General features: G+C 59.6%; 1 protein-coding gene across 1 annotated transcript; it reads left to right on the forward strand.

Annotated features, from left to right (window-relative positions):
- The first annotated feature begins 5,202 nt into the window (after positions 1 to 5,202).
- Positions 5,203 to 8,582, forward strand: ADRA2B (adrenoceptor alpha 2B). Its single transcript, XM_028117182.2, has one exon. The coding sequence runs from the start codon at positions 5,414 to 5,416 to the stop codon at positions 6,743 to 6,745; it is 1,332 nt and encodes a 443-aa protein (XP_027972983.1). The 5' UTR covers positions 5,203 to 5,413; the 3' UTR covers positions 6,746 to 8,582.
- Positions 8,583 to 10,683: the final 2,101 nt, after the last annotated feature.

Below are 10,683 nucleotides of genomic sequence, written 5' to 3' on the forward strand. Positions count from 1 at the left end.
TGGTCCAGCCTCGGCTCAGCCCCTGAAGCCTTGGCATGGGCTGTGTGCTGTGGATGGGGCACTGGCTGTTAAGCAGCTGGTGGCTAGCCACCCATCCCAGGGTCCGTGGCCTATTCCCTAATCCCCAACTGTATAACTATGTGGCCTCACTCATCAATTTATTCACTCATTCAACAGAATCTGTTGAATTAGGTGCCAGGCTGGCTCGGCTATAGGAACTGGGAGTAACAAGGTGAGCAAGGCAGGGTTCCCATTCTCATGGAGTTTATTTGGGGGTAGAGGAAGGATGGACAGTAAATAGGTAAAAGAAGTCATCAGGGATTTAGAAATGATGGGGGAGGAGGACATTCTTTTTAGGATGCTGGCATTTCCATTGGGACCCAAATGATAGAGACTGCTCTGTGAAAAATCCAAGGAAATAGGCAGTGCAAAGGCCCTGAGGCAGGAGGGAGTTAAGGTGTGAGTGGAGGGATGAAGTGAGGTGGGGCGGTGGGGAGGTTGGCAGGGCAGGGGTTGAGAGGGATGGTTTTATTCCAAGAGCAACAGGGAGCAGCTGCTGGAGGATTCTAAGGAGGGGGGAGTGATAAGATCTAAGCTTTTAGAAGTCATCCTGGATGCTCCGTGGAGAGTAGACCGGCAGCAGGGAGGCCAGGTGGAAGGCACTACAGTTGTGCAAGCCCGAGCGATGGGGCTGTGGAAGGGGCAGAGTGGATGCTTTAGGAGCATGCTTCGGCAGTTGAGGCAACTGCACTTGCTATTGGCTGCAGGGGCTTCCCATACAGCACGGAGACCTCAGGGGAGGTAAGGGAGTGTGTGGGCTGAATGAGCCTGGGGTTCAGGGCGGGAGACGGACTTCGGGGAGTCCTCAGCATCTGGTTGGGAGCTAGGGGGCTGGATGAAGTTACAAAGAGTTTGGGTTCCGAAGAAAAGGGACCCCAGGACTGAACAGGGGTGCTGCGACATTAGGGCAGCGCTATTAGTGTTTTGTGCCTCATAATTGTTTGTTGCGGGGCTGTCCTGTACTTTGTAAGATGTTTAGCAGCATCCTTGGCCTCTACCCACTAGACGGCAGTAGCAACCCCCTCCCTCCCGTTGTGACGGTCAAGAATGTCTCCAGGTGCCGATTGCCAAATGTCCCTGGGGGAGAAGGGGCAAAAAAAAAAAAAAAAAAAACGTTCAGTGAGACTTGGTGATTGGGAGTTCGGGGGAGAAAAGGAGGCCGAGAAGAAGGGTGACCTCGAACCTGCAGTGTTCTCAGGGGAGGGGGCAGTCTGTGGTCTAAAGTGTTGCTGAGAAATTAGGAGGACACGCTTGGTGGCATGGAGTCACGAATGACCCACCAGAAATAGATTCAGCGGAGGTCGGGGTACAGATACCCAACGGAGGGTTAAGGAGAGAGTGTGAAGGGTTAGAGACGTGCAGTGATAGTTGGAGACAGTTGCAGGTGGCACAGGAGGCCTGGGGGCGGGGCTGGCCCTGGATCCGGGGAGGATTGCAGTAGCAGGGTCCGTAGGACAGGAGAGGGCTTGGGATACATGCAGAGGGCTTGCCCTCCCAGCAGAGCTGGAGCTCAGGTGAGTGAGTTCGGGGTGAGTTCCTGCCTGAGGGCTTTCATCTTCTAAGTTAGAGGCAAAGTCATGGCTTGGAGTGGAGGAGGGTGTGTGGGTGAGGAGGATGAGCGGGACACCGATTCTGAAGGGGGGGAAAGGTGAGCACACGAGGCAAGTCTGGGCATTTGTGGTTATGGCTTTAAAGCGAGGACAGTCGATGCAGGGAGCGTTTTGCTCCGGAAGGAGCAGCTGTTCTGCCAAAAGCTGGGTGGATGATTTAGGTCCGCCCAGGATCGGGGTTTTGTCAGGTGAGGTGGGATGGAGGAGGATGGGGCGGCGGACTTGCATTATGGAAGGCATGACTCAAGGGTGTGGGAAGGCTGGGGCCTACAGGGTGGTGTGAGGATAGGGTCCCAGGGATTTGAAAGGCTGGGGCTTCTGGGGAGAGCTGGGGTGTGAAGCCCAGTTGGGCCTCATCCCCGTGGAGCCCTGGCATGGGAGAATCTGGCGCCACTCTTGGCTCTCAGGTCTGGACAAGTGGCTCCAGGGCTTTCAACTAAGGGGCATATCTCGTGCTGTGATCTCACAGCCAGGGATGGGACCACTGTCCCTGTGTCTTTGGAAAAGATGGTACTAGGTCACCTCCCCCCACCCCTTTCCAAGGGCATCCTTTGGGGACACCTTCATTTTAGGACACTACCTGAGAGAGGCTCATGTATGTCATCCACTGATGCCAGGCTGCCCCCCCCCATCATTCAGCAATCTTGGCCAATATTGGGGACGGAAAAGGGATGTGTGCTCAAGGGGCGGGGGGTGGGGGGAGTGATGCAGCAAACCCATCTGCTGGCATCTCAGTACATCTCCGAGTGCGAACATGGTACTATGTACATGGCATCAAAGAACGTGGAAAGCAGGGTACCTCTTTCTCCCTGGAGGGGCGGTGGGTGAGAGGTGAACGGACCTTGGAGGGGGGGGCCCCACCAAGCACCTGGGAAGGACTGGAGATATGGGAGCTCAGGGCATGTCCAGGGATCAACAGGTAGCCTGGTGGGGCCAGGACGGTGGGCCAGTGCCCATCACGGGCTTCCTCTCCTGCCGCAGGTGGCTGGGGAGGCCCTAAGGCACCTCCTGCTGCTGGTGGGTCCGGGTCTGGGTCTGGGATTGAATTCTGCCAGCCTGGTGGAATGCAGGGACAGTGGAAGGTCAGCTCTAGTCTGGGGAAGGCTGATGCTATGGCCCGAGGCTCGGATTTATGCAGGGCTGGCTGGAGTGGGCAGCACTGAAGGGTGTATGTGGGGGTGGGGGACAGAGAGCTGCAGAGAGGAGTGGAAATCTACTTACGTGATGGCTTCTGCTGCCCCAAGGGCCAGCTGCACATCTGGGAGGCCGGGCTGGTAGGTGGCAGCAGGGGGCACGGACCCTCAGGTTGTGGCTGAGCCTCACAGGTGCCTGGAGGCTCTCCTGGCTGCCCCCATCTGGGCTTGGGCCTGGTAGGGCATGACACTTGGTAGATCCAGAGCTGGCTGCCCCTTCGGGGAAGGCCCAAGTGGAGGGAAGGGGCAGGGGGGAGAGAGCGAGCAGCCCTGGCCGCAGCTCCTTCGGGGTCCTGGTGCCTTTCAAGGAAAACTCGGGCCAGGAAACAAAGGGCTGATGCTGATTGCAGTGTCTGGGGAGATAGCCCCTGGCCCCCCAGTGTGAGTATGGTTGGAGAAGGTGAAAGAGTGGTCCCTCAGTCCTTCCTCAGGGAAGGGGCTATTGAGACGTCTCCATCTCTGGCAACCACAGGCCCAGGCTCAGCCCAGCCAGAGGGTGGGGGATGCATCCATAAAACCTGTCTCTGGAGGGGCTGTCCTGTCCCACCATCAGGCTGTGGCACTCAGACTTCACAAAGGCACTAAGGATGGCAGGAGGCAGGGACAGCCCTGGATGGAGGAACCCTTCCACCCCTGCTGTGTGAGCCTGGGTAGGGGTAAGTCACTGTGGGCACTGAGAGGTCATTCCCTGGTCCCATGAAGATGGAGCAGGCAGGAAGGTCCAGTATGCACACTGTCTCAAGGCCGGGCCTTTTGGAGGAGCCCTACTTTCAGGGGTGGCTTGATGCTTATTTATACAGAGGATGTCATGCAGAGCCACGGGCTATAAATACAAGGCCTGGCTCTAGGCTGGGGTTATAATATCAGGGGCTCCAGGAGTGGCGAAAAAATGTGCTCTTGAGGCTGCCCAGGCGGACACTGGTGGCAGTGGCCACAGGGAGAGTGAGTAGGGCTGAGGGTGTCTGAGGGGGAGCCTATCACTGTTGGAGTCTGGCATGGGGATGGGATGGGGTGGGGTGGGGTGATTAATCTGAAATTTCTTACCCAGCTCCTTCTACAGCCTCTCCAAGAGGGGTGTGCAGCATGCATGTGGGGGGGGGATTCAGCAGGAATGCCGTGTGTGTGTGTGTGTGTGTGTGTGTGTGTGTGAGAGAGAGAGAGAGAGAGAGAGAGAGAGAGAGAGAGACAGGCAGACAGACAGACAACATAGTCAAAGGGATGCTCCTTCCTGCCTAGTTGCCCCCGGAGACCTACTTTTTCTCTGAGCTGTGTTAAAAAGCTGAGATTGGAGTCCAAGCCAGTTTTCCTCTTACCTCTTTGCCCTTAGTGGAGGAAACCGAGGCATCTGCGGGGGAAACAGGACAGCTGAAGTCCTAAATCTTTGCGCTTGCCCCACCAGCCTTGGGAACCGCAGAGCGCTGCGAGGACGCGGGTCTCCCGGCTGGCCGCGGACTACCGACACGCGGGCGGCAGCAGGGGGCGCTCGCAACCTGGCCACCGCGCCTCCCAGGGCTCGGCAGGCCCGACGGAGTCCGGTCGGGGCAAGAAAGCACCTGGGGCAAGGGCTCCGGGCAGTCTCCCCGCTCCCCCCTACTCCTTCCACTCGGCTTCCTCTTCGAGCGCCGGGTAGGAGGTGTGGGTCATTACGCTGCGGTGCTGCAACACACCCACCCACCCTCTCCTTGGGGCTCATACACGGCGGCGAGAGAGATCAGCCGGAGCCCACCGTCCTAGACCCCGGTGCTCGGGCTGGGTCTGCAGGAGAGAGGTCTCCCATCGGTCCCAGCTCCCCGCGCGCACCAACCCTTCTGCGTCTGCAAACGTCCTTCCCGGAGTCCCGAAGACCCCAGACACCGGTCTCTGCCCTCCCGTGGCGCGGAGGCCGGGAGGAAAAGGGGTAGGGGCGCCAGGGCGGAGGCCCCGGGCTGCGGGGAGGCTGCGGCCGGCGAGTCCTCCCGCCAGGCGCACCTTCCATCCGTCCTCTGTCAGCCCGCCCGCCCGCCCGCCCGCCCCACCTCCCTCCGCTCCTCCTGCTCCCGCCTCCAGTCTCCTCCCTCCTCCAGCGCGCTCGCTCTCCTCCCATTCCCCTGCGGCGGCCGGCTGCCTGCAGGCGCGGCTCCCGGCTAGAGCCAGCGAGCGGAGCGGGCGCCCCGGCCTCTGCGCCGCCTCCCACAACCGGTGGCGCGCCCCCCGCCCGGCCCGCCGAGCCCCGCGCCCCAGCGTGCGTCCAGCAGCCTCGGAGCGGGAGGGCGCAACTTTCCCCCGGTCCCGGGCGGGGCGGCGACGGCAGCGGGACAACTTGGAAAACTTCTCCGGGGAGGACGGCAGGGGCGCCGGGGTCAGGTGGAAGAGGATGTAGGAGGGCAGTGGCTGGCCCCAGGCACCCCTCGATCTCCTAGGCCCCGTTCGGCCTGGCCATGGGGCTCCAGCGCCTTCTGCGCCGCCAGGGGGTCGATCCTCCCGTCTAGCCTAGCAGGGTGGGACGGTGCTGTCGCCGGCTGAGCAGGCGCTGGGAGAGCAGCGACCCCTCTGGCCGCGTCCCACTCCGCCATGGACCACCAGGAGCCCTACTCGGTGCAGGCCACCGCGGCCATCGCGGCGGTCATCACGTTCCTCATCCTCTTCACCATCTTCGGCAACGCGCTGGTCATCTTGGCCGTGCTGACGAGCCGCTCGCTGCGCGCCCCGCAGAACCTGTTCCTGGTGTCGCTGGCCGCTGCCGACATCTTGGTGGCCACGCTCATCATCCCTTTCTCGCTGGCCAACGAGCTGCTGGGCTACTGGTACTTCCGGCGCACGTGGTGCGAGGTGTACTTGGCGCTCGACGTGCTCTTCTGTACCTCGTCCATCGTGCACCTCTGCGCCATCAGCCTGGACCGCTACTGGGCTGTGAGTCGCGCGCTCGAGTACAACTCCAAGCGCACCCCGCGCCGCATCAAGTGCATCATCCTCACCGTGTGGCTCATCGCAGCCGTCATCTCCCTGCCGCCGCTCATCTACAAGGGCGACCAGGGGCCCCAGCCCCGCGGGCGCCCCCAGTGCAAACTCAACCAAGAGGCCTGGTACATCCTGGCCTCTAGCATCGGGTCCTTCTTTGCACCCTGCCTCATCATGATCCTTGTCTACCTGCGCATCTACCTGATCGCCAAACGCAGCCACCGCAGAGGTCCCAGGGCCAACGCGGGCCCTGGCGCGGGTGAGTCTAAGCAGCCCCGCTCAGTCCCTACGGGAACGTCAACCAAACTGCCAACCTTGGCCTCTCCGGCTGCTTCTGAGGAGGCCAACGGACACTCTAAGCCTACGGGGGAGAAGGAGGGGGGGGATACCCCTGAAGATCCTGGGACCCCTGCCTTGCCACCCAGCTGGTCAGCCCTTCCCAACTCAGGCCAGAGTCAGAAGGAAGGTGTGTGTGGGGCATCTCCAGAGGAGGAAGCTGAAGAGGAGGAGGAGGAAGAGTGTGAGCCTCAGGCCTTACCAGCGCCTCCTGCGGCAGCCTGCAGCCCACCCGTGCAGCAGCCACAGGGTTCCCGGGTGCTGGCAACCCTACGGGGCCAGGTGCTCCTGGGCAGGGGTGTGGGCACCGCGAGTGGGCAGTGGTGGCGGCGGCGGGCGCAGCTGACTCGGGAGAAGCGGTTCACCTTCGTGCTGGCCGTGGTCATTGGCGTTTTTGTGCTCTGCTGGTTCCCCTTCTTCTTCAGCTACAGCCTGGGAGCCATCTGCCCACAGCACTGCAAGGTGCCCCACGGCCTCTTTCAGTTCTTCTTCTGGATTGGCTACTGTAACAGCTCGCTGAACCCCGTCATCTATACCATCTTCAACCAGGACTTTCGCCGTGCCTTCCGAAGGATCCTTTGCCGCCAGTGGACCCAGACGGCATGGTGAGCCACCTGCCCGCCGCCCATGTGGGCTTGGTGCCAGGTGGCACCAGGGCCACCCCGATTCCTGCCCTGCTTTCTGTGGCCACCTCCCTGGGGCTTTCTGGTTCCTGCCCGGGGCCTGCAGGCCTCCCCTTGGGAGCCCCCCTGGAGGGGTAGGGGCAGGGGTGCTGTTCACTGGGGGTCCATTTGAAGCCTCCAAAGCCAGCCAGGATAGAGCCCTTCCCTCCCAGGACCCCAGACCCCGGCAAGCCAATGGGTGGGCTTTCCTTCAGGACTCTGTGTTCCCTGGCTGGTCACTTGTTTGTGGTGGTTTGTTTCTCATCTTCCCCGGGTTAAGAGCAGGAAGCCAGCCTTCCATTTTTCCCCAGAGCACCTGCCACTGAGGAGGAGGCAGAACTGAGGGACCCACGCTGGATGCCCGGGGTCCCCATCTGGCGCTGGGTGGGGGGCTTATGGTCTGACGCTGCTTCTGGGGCCTTCTCCCCTTTCTACCTACTTTTGGGGGGATCTGTAGCTCCTTTAAAAGCCAGAACGTTTTCTGGAATCATTTTTCTCACCCGGCACCCCTCTGGGAGGTGCGTGTGTGCCAGTGGACGCCTCGCCTTGGTGGGGTGGTCTGGAGGCCTGGCCTCTGCCTGACGGGAGATCCCTGATCACTAGCATTCACCCCCTGCAAAAACCCCGGGCACTTGCTGCTGGGAGATGAGAGGCTTTGCAGAAAGCTTTGAGCTCCGTGGGGGAACACACTAGAGAACCAGAAAATGTGATTGTTTGGTGATATAAAAATCCCCTTTCTCTGTGTTTACCACCACCTGTCTTCCTGTAGACTTTTGTTCTGTGCCTGGGGTGTGTGAATTCTTACCCCAAACTGGACGTGGGGAATGGTAGAGAGAACCACTCTTTCAGTCAAAGGATTTCTTCGAGAACGTGTTCTTGCGCCTGCAAGGGTTTAGTTATTATGCTGCATGACAACTTCTTGACATTTCACCCACAACACCAATGGGGTTTTCAGGGGCTTGGGCCCCCCAGTGGGGGAAAAGTCTTTTGTCATCGAGCAGGTTAATTGTTTTCCCAAGATGGCTAAAAATACCCACACCATGGGAGCAGTCTGGGATGAGAGCCTGGGGTGGGTGACAGAAACCCCAGGTAGGGTGCTGCAGCCAGAACAGGTGAGTGAGGGCCCTGTGGACTCCTGCAGGAGCCTCCCACCAGAGCGCCCAGGCAGGTCTCCAAGTCCCCAGTGGGTCCCTGTGATGTATAAGCGACCCTACCCAAGATGGGGTGGGGGCCGGCTGGCCATCTCTGCCCCAGCCACATTGCTCCATCCCACTGATGGGGCTCCAGGGGCCTCTCCCTCCTGGTCGTCTCCCCATCCCCAGGACCTGGCACCCAGAACACTTGGGAGCATTTGAAGGACGTTTCCCATTCTTCTCCAAGGAGCACCAGTCAGTGAGCAGCTAGCGTGGGACTGGGGCTGAGCAGCCCAGGCACTGCCAGCACTCTGATGGGCCTGGCCAGATCTGGAGAGGTGCTGAGAGAGTTTTCTGGGGGTGGAGAGAATGGAGGGGACCAAAGAGAGTCCCGCCTGGGGAGAGGGGCTGTCTAGCTCCTTCCTCAGTCTCAGGGTGAGGCAAGGGCACAGCCTTGGGGCGAGGCTGTGGAGGCTGGGCCTGGGGGAGTGGCTGACTTGTGACATCTGCTGACTGGTCTTGTGTGTGTCCCATGGGACTCCTGCTATTGTGGTTGCCTGTGGGCCCCTTGTTGTGATATGCAGGTGTTTTTGTTGTTGTTTTTTTTTAAAGTCTGAGCTATTTTATCAATAAAAGATATTTTGTAATAAACGAGCTGTGTCCTTGTTGCCCAAAGGCTGCCAGGAGTAATTATTTCTCAGCTACTCGGATAGTATCTCTAAGCATGGGCTCCCTCCCGGGGCCGGTTGCCCTTTCCTGCCCTAGGCGTGGCTGCCCAGTACCTACCCACCTGCACACCTGGTTTGTCCACTCAGCATCCCTTATCATTGCAAGCCAATGGGAAGAGAATGGCCAGAGAAGCCTGAGATTGGCCGCCTGGCAAGGAAAGAGAAGGAGGGCTTCCCAGAGGAGGGGGCCTTGGGGCTGGGTCTTGGGGGAAGAGCCGGAGTATACCAAGAAGCAAGATAAGAAAGGTGTTTCAGGCAGGGGACAGCATGGGCAAAGGGTGCGTTTGGTGGATTTGTGACAGTTGGAGAGTCAGCCTTGTGGTCAGGTGCAGCAGCTGAGGGCCAGAGGAGGTCGTTGGACAGCACCCCCAGGGGGGCAGGAGGACGGTAACTCTGCAGAGTGTTTTCAGCGGCTGCCTTCGGGGAGGGCAGGAGAGTGGACCAGAATGCTCTGCTTTGGGCTCTCCCACACTGAGATTCAGTCCCGAACACCAGAGTTGGAAGACCTGTGGATGTCACTCCTATCAATCTCATTTCCCAGATGAGGCCTCCAAGGCATCCGGTCCCGCCTCAGTGAGGGTAGCCTCTGGGGCCTGAGCCAGTGTGGCCTGGTTCGGAGGGCAGGGGAGGCTCCAGGGAGGGGTGAGGCCTGGGAGGGAAGGGCAGAGGGAGGAGCGGTGAGGTCCCAGGGTCGGGTGGTGGGAGGCCATCTACCATATCCAGGATTCACATTTCCCCGGGCCGGGCTGCGGCTTCCGCCATGGGCAACCAATGGAGACTCCTGGGACATGCGGCTTCACGGAGGACTTGATGAGAGAGCCACACCCTGCCCTGAGGAGCTCCCAGCAATTTCTACCAGCCTGGCTTTCCAATGCCAAGGTTCTGAGGCCTGATGAGGGTAGATTAAAGTAGCTCATTTGTTCCTGTTTACTGAACCGATCACTTTTCTGGCACTTTGTCTAATTACTTTGTTTAATCCTCATGCCCACTGTGTAAAAGAAGTATCAGCCCATTTTATCCAGGGAAAACTGAGGCTCAGAAAGGTGTACTGACTTGCCAGAGGTGCCCCAGGCCCACACTCTTTCTACAGGACGGGACGCACTGTGTTGCCCGAGGGTCTGTGAGGGGCGGGCCCACGGGCCTGGGGAAAGGGCTCCCTGCCCAACCTCTAGAGACAGTGACAGAGTTACCGCGGCTGAGTACCAATAGTGAATACGTTATCTTACTTAATCCTCACAATCTTGCTAGGTGTAGCCATTTTGCCAAAGCGGAAACTGAGGCTCAAGGTCACCCAGCTGGGTCCCTGAATCGCAAAGCTTCAAAATTCAGGTGTAGAGGAATCGTGCTTCTGTCTCTCACTTCAGCTCTCGTTCGGGGGTGCTGGCCGGTGGGGGACCCTGAAACTGCGCCTGGCTGGGCTCAGTAGGCGGCGGTGCGGTGACAGACCGATCATGTCTGTCACTGCCACAGAATATGTAAGTGATGGTCTGGGCTCCACAGGTTTTCCATTCCTGACAGCTCAGTCCAAACCCCAAAGTTTATTAAAGAAGTGACTGAAGCCCAGAGAGAATTGACTTGCCTTGGGCCCCCCCTCAGCCAGGCGGTGGCAGAGCTGGTCTAGAAGGCAGGTTGTCCGTCACCGTGCCCACCATCCCACACCTTCATACCGAAGGGATTTTTTCCACACTTAAGGAAAAACAGGTCCACATTCAGGAAACATCTGGGACAGCCTGCTGTGTGCGAGGGCCTGTGCCTGGCTTGTCCCCATTTTGCTACTTTGTTCAGTTCTCAGATGAAGAGCCTGAGGAGCAGAGCCCTGGGGGGCCTGTCCATGGTCACACAGCTCATAGGTGGTGCAGCTGGAGCTGGACCCCGGGACCCCTGGCTCCCAGGCTGTCTTCTCCTCCTCTCACACCCCATTCCTGCTGTTCTGTGTGAGTAGCACCTACTCTGGATTTCACCCTGAGCCCATGTGAGGGTTTAGTGGGTCCAAGAGGTGGGCTCAGAGCAGCAGAGAGGGGGGT

Source organism: Eumetopias jubatus, unplaced genomic scaffold (assembly GCF_037043125.1).
Source record: "Eumetopias jubatus isolate StellerSeaLion01/CBP00866 unplaced genomic scaffold, mEumJub1_p1.0 scaffold_9, whole genome shotgun sequence".
Taxonomy (NCBI): domain Eukaryota; kingdom Metazoa; phylum Chordata; class Mammalia; order Carnivora; family Otariidae; genus Eumetopias; species Eumetopias jubatus.

Bases quoted from the DNA above. Each gene is read 5' to 3' on its own strand.
- ADRA2B (XM_028117182.2), top strand. From the start codon at position 5,414: ATGGACCACCAGGAGCCCTACTCGGTGCAGGCCACCGCGGCCATCGCG.